The sequence below is a fragment of the Chanodichthys erythropterus genome, chromosome 2, assembly GCF_024489055.1.
Source record: "Chanodichthys erythropterus isolate Z2021 chromosome 2, ASM2448905v1, whole genome shotgun sequence".
Classification (NCBI taxonomy): Eukaryota; Metazoa; Chordata; class Actinopteri; order Cypriniformes; family Xenocyprididae; genus Chanodichthys; species Chanodichthys erythropterus.
The window spans coordinates 29,060,387-29,079,346 of NC_090222.1; the positions used below are offsets into that span (position 1 = coordinate 29,060,387).

Below are 18,960 nucleotides of genomic sequence, written 5' to 3' on the forward strand. Positions count from 1 at the left end.
TGATTTACTCACCCTCAAGCCATCCTAGGTGCATATGACTTTCTTCTTTCAGACAAATACAATTGGAGTTATATTAATAATCACCCCGATGCTCCAAATGGCAGTGCAACTTTGAAACTCAAAAGTGCATCCATCCATCATAAACGTATTCCGCATGACTCCGGGGGGTTAATAAAGGCCTTCTGAAGCAAAGCAATGCCTTTGTTTAAGAAAAATATCCATATTTAACAAGTTGTAAAGTAAAATAACCAGACCGCCTTCTGTACTGTACTTTTCACCTTGTACTGGGGGTCAGTAGCTAATTTCAAATAGATTTTTTTTTTTTTTTTTTTTTTAAGTTTTGAATGAATCTGAAATTTTATTATTTCTTGATTCTGGTCTATTTTATCTATTTGTTTATATAACGCTTATGCAGTGTCGTTGCATTGGATTGATGGATTGTAATCTGCCTTGTAAGAGTTTTAATTGAATTTTAAGTAGGCCTAATCAATTATATATGATCCTATTATTTAGTGTTCCCACCCACACAAGCTAAAAAGAATAAAGACTGCACTATGTGACACTGTGTTTGTAGTGCTAGTCTTTATAGTTCAAATAAATGTCAGAGCAAATATGAAAGGCGGCCACCTGTGAGACACACATAAATAGATATGTGTTCACACAAACAGATTCTCCTATCTTTTGATTATAAAAAACAAGTTTATTCTAGTGTACTTTTAAACTAAAAAATAAGTAAGTTTCAGACTCATTTTTATGTACTTCTCTGAAATATTCTTAAAATTACACAAAGTATAAGTATATTTTGGCAAATACTTGTACTTGATCTTTTGAATAAGAAACTTAAAAGTTCATTTGGCTGGTAGTTGTGTTTACTTAAGTGTATGAGTGCTGCAAAACCAGTACAGCTGTCTGGTACAGCATCAGAGCTTAGAAACATGGATTAACTTTTCAGCAAGTATACAATGAGGGATGAAGGTTTGGCTGGTTAACATGGTGGTTTAATGAGCCCCTGCTGGTGGAAGATGTAACCACAGTATTTGGGAGACAAAAAAAAAAAAAAAGCATTCTAATGATTTTTTTTGCAAGAAACTTATAAATCACGAACGAAAAATGGGAACAGAAACAATGTTTGCAAAGATATTCACCTGCTAGCCACAAGACAAAAAAACAAAACAAAACAAAAAATCACCCATTTCATCAGAGCTCCAGTTTAGACTAAAAAAGTTTTTCCGTATTAGTAATTTTGTCTTGTTTTACAGTAAAATATCTAAACATACGGAAGAGGATTAGGGCCAAGCAATAATAAAAAAATAAAACCATCTCGAAATTAAAGTTGTGAAATTTCGAGAAAAAAGTCTAGATTAAATGTTGACAATGAACTCATTAAATTACGAGAAAAAACTCATTAAATTTCGAGAAAAAAGTCGAGATAAAATGTTGAGAATAAACTATGAATTACAAATTATGAGAAAAAAGTAGTTAAATTATGAGAACAAATTCGTTAAATTACGAATTTGTTCTCATAATTTAACAACTTTTTTCTCGTAATTTAATGACTTTATTCTCATAATTTAATAAATTTATTCTCAACTTTTTATCTCGACTTTTTTCTCGAAATTTAATGTCATTTTTCCCATAATTTAACGAATTTGTTCTCGTAATTTAACGACTTTTCTAGTAATTTAATGTATATTCTCAACATTTTATTTTGACTTTTTTCTCTAAGTTTAATGAGTTTTTTCTTGAAATTTAACAACTTGAATCTCGAGATGGTTTTATTTTTTTATTATTGCTTGGCCCTAATCCTCTTCCGTATAAACATCCTCAAAACGATCAATTAAATTAAGTAAAATTGTTTAAAATAATTATTTTCAGAGACTTGCATTAAGTTTTTTTTATATTTTTCTATTACTCTTTTCCTATTATTTTCTTAGACCAAAATAAATAAATAAATTGCTGAACATGTTTAGAAATGGACAGTGTGCCACATATTGAACCATAGTGAACATACTCACAATAAACACATCTCAAATTTGGCATTGCATATGACAGTTTTTATTCTTTTTAATTATAATTGAATAGGTGCAAGCAGTTAAAATAAACTAAATTAAAGCTTGTGTACTATCATTTAATACAATTAAATTATGTCAGCTGATATACTATTGTGGACATGATTACCAGTGTACAAGTAAACAACAATTTATCAGCAATTATGTTTATTGAGTTTTCATTATAATACAAATATAACAAGACCAATCACCAAAAGAAAAACAACACCTAAAAAACAAAAACAAAAAACAAATAGCTCAGATTTATATATAAAATAGGACTACACCATAATATAATAGGTTAGAAAAAAAAAAACTTTCAAAAATTTAGAAAAAATAAAGAAAAGGACAAACAAAGTCCAATGTCCAGAGAGATACAAATTACAATATTCCTTGTAATATAATAGAGCGAAGACGAGGATACAAATAGTCCAGATATGGGGTCCAGACATTATAAAACTGGCCTGTCTTTTGATGTAGTACATAGGTAACTATCAACAATTTTAAAGTACACTGATCAAATTGATGAAAACGGCAAAAGAGGATTATATTCTATAAAACACGCAAAGCGTTTCTTTTTCCACACATTCACATCCTTGAATGTTTCAGCAGTGATTCAGCAAGTGCGTAGAAATGAAATGTTCAGGCAGTTTGAATTTAAATATATATTGTTTCTTGTTGGCGAAGCAAGACTATTTTTTCATCATCTTTAATCTGCAAAAGAAGATTTTACAGTCACAATTGGTTCACAGACTTTTCTGAAAAGCATTTAAAAGCATTCCTTTTGGAAAGTCTTTAAAGACAGGGGTGTGTGTTAATATGAATGGTGGAACAATAAAGCTAAATCCCTGTGTTTCTCTCACATATAGATAGTGTAGGTCAGTGGTTCTCAAACTTTTTGACTCCAAGCCCCCCTTTGTTCAAGACAATATTCAGCCTAAGCTGATATGTACCATTGGTACTTCTGTTGTCATAATAAAAAACACAAATGATATCAATTTAATGTTGTACATCTATTTAATTTAGTGTTTTTTGCATTTTAATTAAGATGTCAATAATATCACTAAATTTAAATAAAGTAGACTTATTGGCCCCACTTTGCAGAGGCCCCCTAGTGGGCCCCGGTCCCCTGGTTGAGAACCACTGCTATTTTTAACAATTACTTGTTATACACATTATAACTATATGCAGTTGTGTGTATACATGTATGTATGTATGTAACTCACTAAGCCCATTCTGACGAGTATCTCGCCGTTGGCATGGGGGAGCTGAGCTTTGCCAGTAGGCGAGTATGACGAGAGACGTCTGTCCCATTCAGTGGGTCCAAAATCTTGCTTGACCTCCATAAAGACACGTTTAAGTTCATGAATGCTGGCGTGGTGCTTCAATATCATCTCTTGGGATACATCACATTCCTAAAGAGAGCATTTATTAGTAGGATTAACTTAGTAGAATTACCATTAAAGTAGACAAGACAATATAAATTTCACACACTTCACAAACCTCCAGCATCAGAAAGCTGTGACGAACATAAATGCTATCTCCTTCAATTCTCTTTGTCCATGTCTGTGACTAAGGGCAAAAAAAAAAAAAACAGGATTATGGATTAATATGCTCTGGATAAGAAGGAACATGACAAAGATGATATAAATAGTTGAGTATCTCACCCTCCTCATGAGCACAGACTCATTCTCAGCCTGTTAAGTGAGAAAGACGATTTTTAGAGAATTGAAACTTATGAAAATTTCACATTGTTTTGGTGTGTGTATGTGAAGTTTACAGTATGTGTGTATGTTTGTAACCTCAGACTCCAGTGTAATGTTCAGGATGTCTTTTGTCCTCTCCTGATGGGTTTTTGTAATGGACACAGGTTGTGCGGTCGGAGTGGAAGTCAGTGGTTGGTCAGCTGGGATCTGTGGGCGGGGTTTGGGCAGAGCCACTGGGGAAATAACAGGTGTGCGTGGAGGCGTGGGAGCTAGAGACAGAGAAAGAAAGATGTTCAGGAATACATGGTAACAGTTTTGACAGATATTTGAAAATATTAATTTCTTATAATCGGTTGTTTCTAATTCTGTTTGTGATACATACCATATTTTTTACTGGAAATGCCCATAAATGTAAACCAATCGTCCTCCACTTCTGTCTGCAACTGTACTGGTCTTTTCTCTGGTACAGATGGCCTTTTTGGTCTTTCGTCCACTCTTATTTGTTTTTTCTTCTCTTCTTCCCTTCTCATTTTCTCTTCCTCAGCCCTCCTGTCCACTTTAAGGACATCTGCGAAAACTTTAAAGAGAGTAGAGAATAAGAATTTGTTGACAAAGACTGCAAACTGTGCAATAATGAAATCTGTCCAACTTACAGTACATGTTGTTATTTTGTATTTAAAAGGGACATATTTATTAAAAAAAACACAAAAAAGATTATACACTAAAAATTTGGTATTCAGTACGATATAAACAAGGACACATTAAATTGCCTTATAAATCAAAAATAAAATATTTCTATTTCAAATAAAATCTGTTCTTTTGAACTTTCTATTCATCAAAGAATCTTGAAAAAATGTATCACTGTTTCCATAAAATATTAAGCAACACAACTGTTTTCAATTTGATAATAATAATAATAATAATAATAAATGCATCTTTGGCACCAAATCATCATATTAGAATGATTTCTGAAGGATCATGTGACACTGAAGACTGGAATAATGATGCTGAATTCAGCTTTGCCGTCACAGAAATAAATTACATTTTAAAATACATTAAAATCAAAAACTGTATTTTTAAATTATATAATAATATTTCACAATATAACTGTTTTTGCTGTATATTTTGATCAAATAATTGCAACTTTGGTGAGAAAAGAGACTTTTTAAAAAGCATTAAAAATCTTACAGTAGTGTATATATACATTTAAAATGTGTATGTACCTGGTTCTTTTGGTGAAACATCAAAAAGAATGAACCAGTCTTCTTCTACTTCAATCTGAGGCTGTACTTCTGTTGCCAGAGTAATAGATGGTTGAGCTCTTCTGGCTTCCAGCTCCTGCTTTCGCTTCTCCTGTTCTCTTAGTCTCCTCTTCTCCTCCTCTTTCACTCTCATCTCCTGCTGTCTCACTCTGTCCTCTTGTTCATTAATCCTGCGCTCTTCAGTGACCACTGAATCAACAGATTAAACATATAAGAGTGTTACTGATTATAAATTGCCTCTCACCTGAAGCAATACCAGGATAGCATAGAGAATAATACATGCAGCTATTGTTCCCACCTGAAGGGATGCTCCTCTTCTCAGAAGGTGTTGTGTCCAGAAGCTCAAACCAGTTATCATCAACTTCCTGAACCCCAGCGGGAATCATCTGCGGAACAATGTCAGCTGTCTTTCTGCGCTCATCAATGACCACTCTCTTTTCTTCCGTGATCAGTCTTCTCTCTCTCATCTGCTCCTCCACAACCATCTGATCTCTCAGGTCTTTGGTGGGTTCACGGACCTCAAAATCTATGCCACTGACATCTGAAAAAAGCACAGTAAACAATTGGGTTTGTGTGCACTGTTGAAGTTGTTTTGCATAATGAGAAGTTTGTGAAATTATTTGTACTGTAAATTCGTAAAAAAACATGTCTGTCATCTTAATGAAAAGCATGTAATAATGATACTTAGTCCTGAGTAAAAACCTTGTGCGGTAACCCTTTACAATAAGTTGGTTAATGCATTAACTACGAGCAATACATTTGTTACACTATTCATTAATCTTTGGGTATTTTCACAGCAATCCACCAAAACAATCGCTCTGAGACTGCCTGAATGAGGTGTTTGATGTAGTTAATTAATGTTAACCAATGGAACCACCTTATTGTAAAGTGTTACCCATTATTTTAATTATACAGTTTACAGTAAAGTTGTATGTTAATACAGTATGTATCATGTTTTTAAAGCATTTAATAATATTTGTTAAATGTTATTGAATACAAAAGGTGTTTCATGTTAAAGGTACCACAGAATTGAAAATTGAATTTACCTCAGCTTAGTTGAATAACAAGAGTTCAGTACATGGACATGACATAGAGTGAGTCTCAAACTCCATCGTTTCTTCCTTCTTATGTAAATCTCATTTGTTTAAAAGACCTCCGAAGAACAGGCGAATCTCAACATAATCTCAACATCATTAATATGTATGACCCCAAAATTGGCATATGCCAGCTCATGTTCAAGGCATTACACAAGGGCAGGATGTCTGGATGTGCACAGCTGAATCATCAGACTAGGTAAGCAAGCAAGAACAATAGCGAAAAATGGCAGATGGAGCGATAATAACTGACGTGATTCATGATAACATGATATTTTTAGTGATATTTGTAAATTGTCTTTCTAAATGTTTCGTTAGCATGTTGCTGATTTACTGTTAAATGTGGTTAAAGTTACCATTGTTTCTACTGTATTCACGGAGACAAGAGCCATGTCGTTATTTTCATTTTTAAACACTTGCAGTCTGTATAATTCATAAACACAACTTCATTCTTTATAAATCTCTCCAACAGTGTGTAATGTTAGCTTTAGCCCTGTTAGCCACGGAGCACTATCAAACTCGTTCAAATCAAATGTAAACATCAAGATAAATACTGTATTTACATGATACGATACATGCATGCAGCATGCATGACGAACACTTTGTAAAGATCCATTTTGAGGGTTATAATAGCTGTGTGAACTTTGTTTATGCAATGTATTAGAGTCGCGAGCTCGAGGGCGGGGAGCGCGAGGATTTAAAGGGGAAGCAGCCTGAATTGGGGCATATTTAATGATGCCCCAAAATAGGGAGTTAAAAAAATTAATTAAAAAAAATCTATGGGGTATTTTGAGCTGACACTTCACAGACACATTCAGGGGACACCTTAGACTTATATTACATCTTTTGAAAAAGCTTTCTAGGGCACCTTTAAAATATATTAGTATGAGGTTTTAAATTTCCTTTCATTGAAATTGTTATCTTTTTATTATAATTTTATTTTAATTTGTTATTTCTATTCATCTACAGTGTTTAAGGACATGTGTGGTGCTGTACCTGATGGAAAACTCTTCTGCTCATAAGGCACTTTGTCAAAATGCTGAAACCAGTCGTCATAAACTTCCCTGGGCACCACTGGAAACTGGGGGGTTTGTATGATACTCGTTCTCTTCTTCTCTGGTACTATTATTTGTTCTTTAGTGCTCACGGTCATCACCTCAGTCACTTTCTCCTCTGTCCTCACTCTGCTCTGAATCACTTCCTCTCTGGTCTCCACATAAAGTGCAACAGATGTGCCTCGGAGCCGTGGAGATGAGGGCACTAAAACAAACACAATGTATGATGAATATTTTGATGTGTTTACACGTGTGCATTTGTGGTTGTGTGTGAGTGTGTATATAATAAATAATACACTTAAAATGCAAATTCTAGCATTATCTACTCACCCCCATCATGTTACTCTAAGATTATTTTTCTTAACCCACTGCCAAGATGTTTTTATTTCTTGTTTTAAGCCCAAATCTCACTAAAGGATGTTAAATTTATGCTTAAAAACAACTAAAAATACTGACTGATAACATCATTTGAATAATTTAATTTTTAATACTTTTGTAGTGTAATTTGATGGTACTTTTTATTTTTTTGATCAGTGTTATTTTAGTATTATTTATATATTTAATAATAGTTTCAATTAGCTTGTAATTATATATTTTAAGTTTTAAGTTTAGTTATTTTGTTGTGCTTTTTCATTTTTATATAGCTTTAATTCATTTTTATTTTAGTTTTAGTAATTTTAATAATTCAACTTAAACTTATTTATTTCAGTTAGCTGCCAGTGCAACAATTCTAATACCTTTCTAATGATCTGTAATAATCTTAGTTTTAGTTAACATTCACAACATTGTTTTGAATGCCACAGTTGTTTTATGTTTGTTTTACAGAAATGTGCAGCTAGGACATTCTGCTTAATAACATCTTATTTGTTACATGGAAGAAAAAAATCATACAGGTTTACAAAAAAAAAAAAAAAATCATGCAAAAATCATAAAGTGACAGGACAGTGAATAACTGATGACAGAATTATTGGTTGAACTGTCTCTCTGAAATTAATCTTTATCACACAAATATCAGAATTGTGAAATGTAAATTGTGCTTGCAATACTTCACCTGATGGAAAACTCTTCTGCTCATAAAACACTTTGTCAAAAAGCTGAAACCAGTCGTCATCAACTTCCCTGGGCACCACTGGAAACTGTGGTATTTGTATGATGCTTGTCCTCTTCTTCTCTGGTACTATTATTTGCTCTTTAGTGCTCACGGTCATCACTTCAGTCACTTTCTCCTCTGTCCTCTCTCTGCTCTCAATCACCTCCACTTTGGTCTCCTCATAAAGCTCAACAGATGTGCCTCGCAGCTGTGGATACACCAAGGTCTCTGCAACAAACACAACCCATGATGTATGTTTAGATATGTGTGCTTATATGTGTGTGTGTGTACTTGATTGTGGTTGTATGCAAATGTACCTGATTCTTCAGGAGAAACATCAAACAAGATGAACCAGTCGTCCTTCACGTCTCTTTGAGGTTGTGCTGCTATTTCCTCAAGAATAACTTGCTGTGGTTTGCTATCTATCAGTGTCACCTGCTCCAGTTGTTTTATCTGCACCTCCTCAGTTCTCACTCTGCTCTGAATCACCTCCTCTCTGATCTCCTCATACAGGTCTGCAGTTGGGCTTTGCACATGTGGAGTCAAGGGGACTGAAAAAAGAAAAAAAAATCCATGATATATGGTTTGATTTGTGCGATTGCATTATATGAGCAATGATGCTTGAAATGCCATCAATATACAGTGGGTACGGAAAGTATTCAGACCCCCTTAAATTTTTCACTCTGTTATATTGCAGCCATTTGCTAAAATCATTTAAGTTCATTTTTTTCCTCATTAATGTACACACAGCACCTCATATTGACAGAAAAAAACAGAATTGTTGACATTTTGCAGATTTATTAAAAAAGAATAACTGAAATATCACATGGTCCTAAGTATTCAGACCCTTTGCTGTGACACTCGTATATTTAACTCAGGTGCTGTCCATTTCTTCTGATCATCCTTGAGATGGTTCTACACCTTCATTTGAGTCCAGCTGTGTTTAATTATACTAATTGGACTTGATTAGGAAAGCCACACATCTGTCTATATAAGACCTTACAGCTCACAGTGCATGTCAGAGCAAATGAGAATCATGAGGTCAAAGGAACTGCCTGAAGAGCTCAGAGACAGAATTGTGGCAAGGTACAGATCTGGCCAAGGTTACAAAAAATTTCTGCTGCACTTTCTAAGAGCACAGTGGCCTTCATAATCCTTAAATGGAAGATGTTTGGGACGACCAGAACCCTTCCTAGAGCTGGCCGTCCGGCCAAACTGAGCTATCAGGGGAGAAGAGCCTTGGTGAGAGAGGTAAAGAAGAACCCAAAGATCACTGTGGCTGAGCTCCAGAGATGCAGTCGGGAGATGGGAGAAAGTTTTAGAAAGTCAACCATCACTGGAGCCCTCCACCAGTCGGGCTTTATGGCAAAGTGGCCCGACGGAAGCCTCTCCTCAGAGCAAGACACATGAAAGCCCACATGGAGTTTGCCAAGATGGTGAGAAATAAGATTCTCTGGTCTGATGAGACCAAGATAGAACTTTAATTCTAAGCGGTATGTGTGGAGAAAACCAGGCACTGCTCATCACCTGTCCAATACAGTCCCAACAGTGAAGCATGGTGGTGGCAGCATCATGCTGTGGGGGTGTTTTTCAGCTGCAGGGACAGGACAACTGGTTGCAATCGAGGGAAAGATGAATGCGGCCAAGTACAGATATATCCTGGACGAAAACCTTCTCCAGAGTGCTCAGGACCTCAGACTGGGCTGAAGGTTTACCTTCCAACAAGACAATGACCCTAAGCACACAGCTAAAATAACGAAGGAGTGGCTTCACAACAACTCTGTGACTGTTCTTGAATGGCCCAGCCAGAACCCTGACTTAAACCCAATTGAGCATCTCTGGAGAGACCTAAAAATGGCTGTCCACCAACGTTTACCATCCAACCTGACAGAACTGAAGAGGATCTGCAAGCAAGAATGGCAGAGGATCCCCCAATCCAGGTGTGAAAAACTTGTTGCATCTTTCCCAAAAAAACTCATGGCTGTATTAGATCAAAAGGGTGCTTCTACTAAATTCTGAGCAAAGGGTCTGAATACTTAGGACCATGTGATATTTCAGTTTTTCTTTTTTAGTAAATCTGCAAAAATGTCAACAATTCTGTGTTTTTCTGTCAATATGTGGTGCTGTGTGTACATTAATGAGGAAAAAAATTAACTTAAATGATTTTAGCAAATGGCTGCAATACAACAAAGAGTGGAAAATTTGAGATAATTTACACTAAGCAACATGGTAGTGTGTACCTGATCCTTTAGGAAAAACATCAAAAATGATGAACCAATCATCCTCCACGTCTCTTTGAGGTTGTTCTGTCCTCTGCTCCAGAATAAGTGTCTGTGGTCTCCCATAATCCACTGCCACTTGCTCCTGTGGTTTTATCTGCTCTGTTCTCACTATGCTCCGGATTACATCCTCTCTGGTCTCTTCATACAGCTCAACAGAGGGCACTGAAACAAACACAATCCATCATGCATAAATTGATTTATGCATTTTACATGAGTGCATGATAGTGGCTGTGTGAGAGCATGTACCTGATCTTTTAGGAGAACCATCCAAAACGACAAACCAGTCGTTCTCTTCATCTGTTTGAGGCTCTGCTGCTCTCTGCTCAAGAACAATTATCTGTGGTCTGCCATAATCCACTGTCACCTGCTCCTTATATTCATTCTGTAGCTCCTCTGTTTTCACTCTGCTCTGAATCACCTCCTCTCTAGTCTGTGTTTTTGGCTTCTCCGGTGGCACCAGCTCGTGCTGTATTTTCCTTTCTACCTCTCTCTTCTCTTCTTCAGCCTGATATTCTTCAGGAACGGAGCTGCTCACATCTGGTAGCAGAAATCCATTTTAATGGTTTGGTGACATTTGTTGAGAAGCATTTCAAATCATATTTATGCATGTTTCCAGTGTTATAGTTCAGCAAGAATTTTGAACTTGAAGCTTTTGCTACTCACAGGTACAACTAATTCAAAAGATTTTATAATTAATTATTTGTTATTTTAATAAATATTTTTTTATTAGCAATAATTTTTTATTATTAATTAAAAAAGAATCAATTTAGAATAAATGGTTTTGTGGCGTGGACTTCACTAGTATTCTCATGTAATTAGAACGATTATTAAAGGGTTAATTCTGTCATTTATTACTTGCCCTCATGCCGTTCCACATCTGTAAGACCTTCGTTAATCTTCAGAACACAAATTAAGATATTTTAGTTAAAATCCGATGGCTCCGTGAGGCCTCCATAGGGAGCAATGGACACTTCCTCTCTCAAGATCCATAAAGGTACTAAAATCATATTTAAATCGGTTCATGTGAGTACAGTGGTTCAATAGTAATATTATAAAGCGACGAGAATATTTTTGTAGCGCCAAAAAACAAAACAAAATAACGACTTATTTAGTGATGGGCGATTTCAAAACACTGCTTCATGAAACATCGGAGCATAAGTGAATCAGTGTACTGAATCATGATTCAGATCGCGTGTCAAACTGCCAACGGCTGAAATCACATGACTTTGGCGCTCCGACCAGCAGATTCGATACACCGATTCATTTGTGTCCGCATCTTCCTCAAGCAGTGTTTTGAAATCGGCCATCACTAAATAAGTCGTTATTTAGGTTTTTTTTACGCACATGAACTGATTTAGATGTGTTTTAGTACCTTTATGGATCTTGAGAGAGGAAGTGTCATTGCTCCCTATGGAGGCCTCACGGAGCCATCGGATTGCAACTAAAATATCTTAATTTGTGTTCTGAAGATTAACAAAGGTCTTACGGGTGTGGAACGGCATGAGGGTAAGTAATAAATAATATAATTTTCATTTTTGGGTGAACTAACCCTTTAAACCTTTACTGTTATAGTTATTGTTCTTGGTGTGAACGGGTCAGCATAAAGTCATAATTGACAATTCTTGTTCTTTAGGGAATATTGCAAGAGCACGAGTCTGCAGTGTGATACGAGAGACATGAAATAGTTGTTTTAGTTGGACGATGGTGAAATATGACATCTGAAGTGAGATGACATCAGAATAGAGTATTTCAGAGAGCCGTGTAATTAAAACAGAAAGGTATTTTATAGATACCTGGAAGGGGACGCGATATCTCCATGGTTTGTGGGAGCACATCGAATAGAATGTACCAATCATCATCTTTCTTCCATGGTTTGTGGATATATACTATCTGTTGCAAGTCTTCCTGAACTCTTCCTGAAAAAATGTTTAGTTTTCACCTTAGGCACTTTAATTAGCTTTTCTAATTAACTTAGAAATGTATTTAATGAAAAAGCAATATGCAAAATGTCTGGTGATAGATGAATGGTTAGTCACATGACATACCTTTGGGAGCAGTAGTGAGCATCAATGGCCTGCGATCTAGTAAAATGTACCAATCATCAATCCCCACCTGTTGAAGCTCCTCTTTTTCAACTTGCTGCAACCTTTGCTCCAAATGTTCCACTTCCTGTAATCCAACCCTCAGTTCTTCCACCTCACCTAGCTTTCGTTCGATAGCCTCCACCTCCTGTAGTCTCTGTTCCATGATTTCCAGTCCCTCAAAAGTGTCCCCAGAAACCAATTTCTTCTCTTCAGTGACCATTACACGTCTTTCTACCATCTCCATGCTCTCTACATCTACTTGTGATTCCACCAAAGAGTTGACCTCCTGTGTCCATTGTTTAGTGATTACTACCCTCTGTATTCTTTCTCCATTGACTTCTAGTACTTCTTCTCTTAGTGTTTCCTTTAGAGGTTTCAATTCAAAATCAGGATGCTCTTTCTCAGTAACATCAGACCCCTCCTGAACCACCTGAAGTTTATATGATTGTTTTATCACAAGCTCATCTGTGAGCCTCTCGTCTGAACCCTCCACGACTTCCACGTTCCATGTTTGAAGAGGCTGCTGGATGCCTGATACTGAAACTGGAACAAAATGAACCAAAATTACAGTCAATCACAGCTCTTCAGGGAATGTCAAGATTTAATGGAAACTAAAATATTTATTCATGCAGATCAGTCCAGAGGGACTTCTTGAATGTTATGGAAAATGTCAGCCCATCTTGCCCTTTTATCCTTATGTCAACAAATTTGGTAGATAACCAGTGGTGGAGCTTGACTTTTTGGCATATGGGCAGAAGTGAGACTTAGGTGCAAACTAAAAGAAATTGGATAAAGCCTATACCAAAATTTTAGGAATTACATTATTTTGTCATTTAATAATTATTTATTTTATACATTGTTCTCAAATTATATCACTATATACACCGCGTTCCAAATTATTATGCAAGTGACATATCAGTAAGATTTCAGTAGAAAAAACATTCAGATTTTAGTTTTTCTAAGAAAATGTATGTTTGTTTATATATCCATGTCTTTTTAGATAACTGGTATCAATCTCAGACAAAATAATTTGCCAGGTCTATGGAAACCCTACTTAGAGGTTGTTCCACATTATTAAGCAAATTACAGTTCTCATGCAATATGGGGAGAAAGAAAGATCTTTCTGAAGATGAAAAGCATGAAATGGTGCAATGTTGTGCAAAAGGCATGAAAACAACTAATATTTTGTGAAACTGAATGGAGATTATCAAATTATCATAAGATTTGTGAGTGATTTAGAGCACAGCAGAACTCGGTCAGATAAAGGCTTATTAATGTAAGTTCCTGTCAAAAAAAATTATTGTATTAAAAGGGCAGCTATAAAAAAGCCAGTGTTGAGCATCAAACAGGTATTTGAAGATGCAGGCTGGCAGTTGTGCGTAAAGATGCATTTTAGACACCACTAACCAAACCTCACAAAGAGAAACATTTACAGTGGGTGTAGAAATACATTTTCAAACAGTTTTATTGCTGCATGGGATAGTGCATAGTGCATTGTATTTCAGAAGGCACTATCCTCCTTTTTATACCAAAGCTGAAAATGGCCAGTTATGAACTTCACATAATCTTACTGATACGTCACTTGCATAATAATTTGGAACGCTGTGTATATTATGTGCATTCTCAGTAAGGCACCCATTGAAGCTTTTCTATAGATAATGTACACAGTAGTGTGTTTGAGAGCATTAGACAAGACTTACATGGGCTGCCGTCAAAGAGGACACACCAATCATCTGCATGATGCTTCCACTCCTGCAGCTTTTGGCTTTCCAGCATCACATCATCTGTACAGGATGTTTACAGTTCATCAGAAAATATTTTTAATGATATAATGAACAAATATTCAAAAAGGAACCAAAAATCATAGAACAAGAATTATTCACAAGAATTATTCATTAAAATAATATGTGCTTGACACAATCAAATGTATTTTGTGGTCAAATAGCAAGAGAAATATAAATATTTATATTGCAGTCAGATCCCAGGCAGCAACATAGTGTGGCCCAGATTCGGCCCACATTTGGTACATGTGGATAACATGCAGATCAGATGTGGGGTGGATCTGGGCAGACACTTTGTTGCTGTCAGGGATTACACTATTTACATGACTCTACCTGATGTAAAAAAGCGCCATTTGTCTGGACCATAGACCAGGAACCAGTCGTCAATCTCAGATCGAACTGGTTGCTTTAGAATATCAAGAATTTCTTCATTTTCTGCAAACAAACAAACATTTAAAGTCAATCATTTGTATCCATAAATAAATAAATAATCTAAAAACGTAAAAAAAAGAAAGGAAAATAAACAAATGTACTAAATTAGCTACATATCTAATCAAACAAACTACAACTAAAACTAAGAAAATAAGTAAATAAATAAATGGTTGCCTTTTCTCATGATGATATAACGTGTGAATTGTGGAGGAGCTCGCGTGATGTTGCCACTGGCCTCCAGACACTCAGACTGAGTTCGTCCACAGTAGCGGAACCTTGAACCCAAGGTCAGGAGCCGTTGTGCCTTTGTGTCTTGAGGTCTGTTCCTGAAAAACACATTCAGAGGTATGGTCGTATTTCTTGAAACCTCCCAAAGAGTTTCAAAAAAGCATGTTTTTACTTCGAATAGACGTTTCAAAGAATGTATTTGCATATATTTAACTGGAGCGCCCCCTTGTGTTTCTTGTGGTCAAATGGACACAAAAAATTGTTAAACCTTGTTATATATATGTGTGTGTGTGTGTGTGTGTGTGTGTGTGTTTGTGTGTATATAATATATATATATATATATATATATATATATATATATATATATATATATATATATATATATATATATATATATATATATATATTAATTTTAATAATATAAATAAAAAATTGTAAGCCTTTGTTATGTAATACATACATACATAGACTTACCTGAAGAAACTATGATGTTCCACAGAGCATTTCCACAGTTGTTTGCAGGCTCGGTAGTTGGCCAAACTAAAGCTGATGACACCATCAGACTCATCCTCCTAAATCAGGTCAAATGGAAAAAGTTAAACACATCAGCTTGTTTGTCACTTCTCCAAAATAGCAAGAGCCATGCATAATCCAAAAATAAAATAAATGGGTTATGAAGAATAAAGCTAGTGTGCATGAATACCTCAGAAGGACGCATTTTGAGAAGAAAGGTGCTGCGTTTGTGGGAGATTTTAAGAACTCTGGGCCAGTGGAAAACATTTGTTTTTATGTCATCTTCATAAACCACCAGTCCCTCAGAGCACACGCCAAGCATCACATCTGCACCACTGACATCCTATCAACAAATCAAACATTATACATTGTTCATGCCCAGTTAAAGAGATCCAAAAATGAAACTTCTGTTATCATTCACTCAAATGTCGTTTCAAGCCGTATGACTTTCTTTCTTCTGTGGAACGCAAAATAATATTTTGAAGAATGCTTTTGTTCATAAAATGAATGTCAATAGGGTGCAAAACAACACTGGACTGGATTGACTTTTATTGTATGGACAAAGAAAACAGAGACATTCTTCAAAATATCTTCTTTTGTGTTCCGCAGAAGACAGAAAATTGTACATGTTTGGAAAAAGAGGGTAAATGATAGCATAAATGTCATTTTTGAGGTGAACTGCTTCTTTAAAACATTCCAAATATTTTCAAAATGGTTAAGCACAAGTTAAGTTCACTAATTAAAATTACTTTGGCAGGATGCAGGTCCACTCCATACATGGGGAGCCCCATGGCGTTCTCAAGGAAAAGCATATCTGCCTGGGCAGGACTCATAGATCTGTGTAATACATAAATAAATGATACAATATGTGTTTTTGTGTATAAGTAAGTGTACATATGTGTGTTTGATTGTTGGTACAGGATACCTGTATGTGGAATGCAGTTCCATCACTCTCTCCTCCAGCTCTTCACTCTGATTGGGTGCAAGAACAATTTCACTGACATAGTTGTTCTTGTGGAGATTTGGGTCGTAATCTCCAAGTGTTGACTGAATTGTGTATGAACCCAACAGAGCCAAGATGTCCGATGGACAGGGTAGTCGGCCAATCAGAATATCTTTCCTCAGCTGAAGACACAGGAGATATCTGAAAGAATTACAGAATTAAACAACTATTGATACAACTCAAGAGTTCAATGTGTATGTTTAGTACGTTTGTATTTGTCTCTTCTTGTACCTAGTGATGTCCTCAGCCAGAATTGATGGATCGGGTGGGTAAAACTTGATACTGAAAAAGAATTCAGCTACTGGACCTGAAACCAAACAAACAGAACAAATGTAGAGCTGAAAACGCAAGCATGTGTGAATCTTCACCGTCCACTAAACAATGTATATCTGAAAATCACATACTTTTTATCTGTTTTCGGATCTCTTTAGCACAGTCCAGCCATACCTGAATCAATAAACACAGAATAATACTTAAAATAATAATAATAATTAGAGTTTTTATTTGTCAAATATTGAATGTAGTATCTCTATATGCCATTGTGATATAAAATGAAATAAATACCCGGGTACTAGGAGAATCCCACATGACCAGACCATAATATTCCCTCTCCAGCAGGTCAAGGTGTTCACAAACTTTACTGAAGAGATCCTGTCCCACTGCATTTCTCTGTGCAAGAAAAGAATTAAAAAATATGTTAATTTTAATATCCATATTACCTTTTTAATCTCTTTTATTTTTTTTATTTTTTTACAGTAGAAATATCTACACATCTTCAAAACAAGATAAATTGACAGACAATATGACTGAATTTTTTTTATTTAGTTATTTTTAATATATTTCTTCTTATTTTAAGCACTTCATTAATTTCAAAAGATTTTCACTCAAAACAAAACAAATTTAAGTGATTTTTAAGTGATATACTGAATTATTATTATTATTATTATTTGCAATGAGAAAGAAAGGACAGAAAGAAGGTCTTTGCTGAGATACCTCCAGCTCCCACACAAAGTAGGTATCGTCCAGGAAATTCACTCGACACTGCAACATGTTTCTCAGTTTTCTCTTCTCTTCTGTTTATTCCTCTGGTGGTGGAGTTCAGGCGGTCTCGTCCTTTTTTCCCACTTTAGATATCAGGCAATGAGCTGCAAAAGTTGCAAAGTCTTACAATTCTCTTCAGAACTGCACTTCAGTTCACATTCATGTTCCTGTGGTTCTATAGCAGCACACGTCTGTATGAGGCATCATAAGAGGCCCTGCCCTCCTGCACTGTCCTGTTGAGTGATACTGGTACAAGTGTTTTAGAAAGATATGACACCCCCGCCCCCTTTTCCTGTTCACAATCGCATATAAATACATCAACATGCCTGTTTACAGGAATGAGTGAGGTGGTCAGTCATAAACATAAATTTATTCGTCCATCATGACCGGAGAAAGAGAAGACAATAAGGAATTACTACAGTATAAATGGGTTATTTATTTGATATGATGTTACCCGCTCTTTTCTGACTAAGATAAGCTGATAAGAATGGGTGGGGTGTGCAACTCTTCCCTCATATAGCATTATATTCATATTACAAAATATGGGCAAAATGACTAAAAAAAAGAGTTACTTTTATCCAAACCCTGTCAATTTGTCATGGTATGCAGGGTTCAAACTGACCTTTTCAATAATCCATGGGTTTATATATAATGTTGTGGTTCATGAAAAATAATATCTGCAAGCCTATTACATTAATATTTTATATGACAATTTTGTAAGATTGAAAATATCCTAAGTAAAAGGGAATATTCACAGTATTACTTAGACTCTCAGATTTTTCTTTTAACTATACCTTAAATTAACTGTCTTCAAATTTCATATTGCCTATAATAGAAATTAAACAAGTCTGTTGGAAATTAACATGATCAGCCTACCTGTGCATGTAAGGTCTTCACTGGTCTTCTGAGCAACTTCCACAGCAGTCTGTGACAAGGGTGTAGGATCAATGCTATTCCCATGACGTTAGTACTGAGATAGTGAACAGTGCAGATGAAACCAGACCTAGTATCTTAAAACTGAAAGCATTTTAATAAGTACACCGCCAGCTGATAACTGCTTTATTTTATAACTCCAAAGTGAAGAGCTACAGCTTCCACTGATAAATATATTCCAACCACATGTTTACTGATATGGGGGACACTTATTAGACTAAGCAAGCCTTTCCCTCTATCCATTCTCCCAACGTCTTCTCCAGGTCACAGGGATGCTGGAGTCTTTCTAAGCAAGCCTTTCTATTTAACATAATATTTTAGTGTAAGTGCAGTATGATATTATTATATACATGTGTGCAAATCAATCCCATAGCAGTCCTCTGTCTGTTATCTCTCTCAGTGCAGAGG

The 18,960-nt window shown here is 35.6% G+C and overlaps 1 protein-coding gene across 4 annotated transcripts; it reads right to left on the reverse strand.

Moving 5' to 3' along the window:
* Positions 1 to 2,008: 2,008 nt before the first annotated feature.
* epb41b (erythrocyte membrane protein band 4.1b) lies at positions 2,009 to 18,750 on the reverse strand. Of its 4 annotated transcripts, none has more exons than XM_067408435.1 (27): positions 18,496 to 18,750; positions 17,572 to 17,723; positions 17,143 to 17,247; positions 16,983 to 17,025; positions 16,810 to 16,885; positions 16,501 to 16,719; positions 16,325 to 16,412; positions 15,766 to 15,918; positions 15,537 to 15,634; positions 15,009 to 15,160; positions 14,736 to 14,837; positions 14,322 to 14,405; positions 12,583 to 13,164; positions 12,331 to 12,453; positions 10,784 to 11,074; positions 10,496 to 10,699; positions 8,573 to 8,806; positions 8,217 to 8,483; positions 7,107 to 7,370; positions 5,315 to 5,557; positions 4,978 to 5,205; positions 4,137 to 4,331; positions 3,851 to 4,023; positions 3,716 to 3,745; positions 3,543 to 3,620; positions 3,275 to 3,463; positions 2,010 to 2,762 (listed from the first exon to the last, which is right to left on the reverse strand). In XM_067408435.1, the coding sequence occupies exons 2-27, from the start codon at positions 17,626 to 17,628 to the stop codon at positions 2,706 to 2,708; spliced, it is 4,335 nt and encodes a 1,444-aa protein (XP_067264536.1). In that variant the 5' UTR covers positions 17,629 to 17,723; positions 18,496 to 18,750; the 3' UTR covers positions 2,010 to 2,705. The 4 variants fall into 4 exon arrangements, with proteins under 4 accessions (XP_067264554.1, XP_067264536.1, XP_067264528.1 ...); XM_067408427.1 differs by having other exon boundaries at positions 17,572 to 17,852; XM_067408442.1 differs by having other exon boundaries at positions 2,011 to 2,762; positions 3,552 to 3,620; positions 17,572 to 17,852.
* Between the last annotated feature and the right edge of the window lie 210 nt (positions 18,751 to 18,960).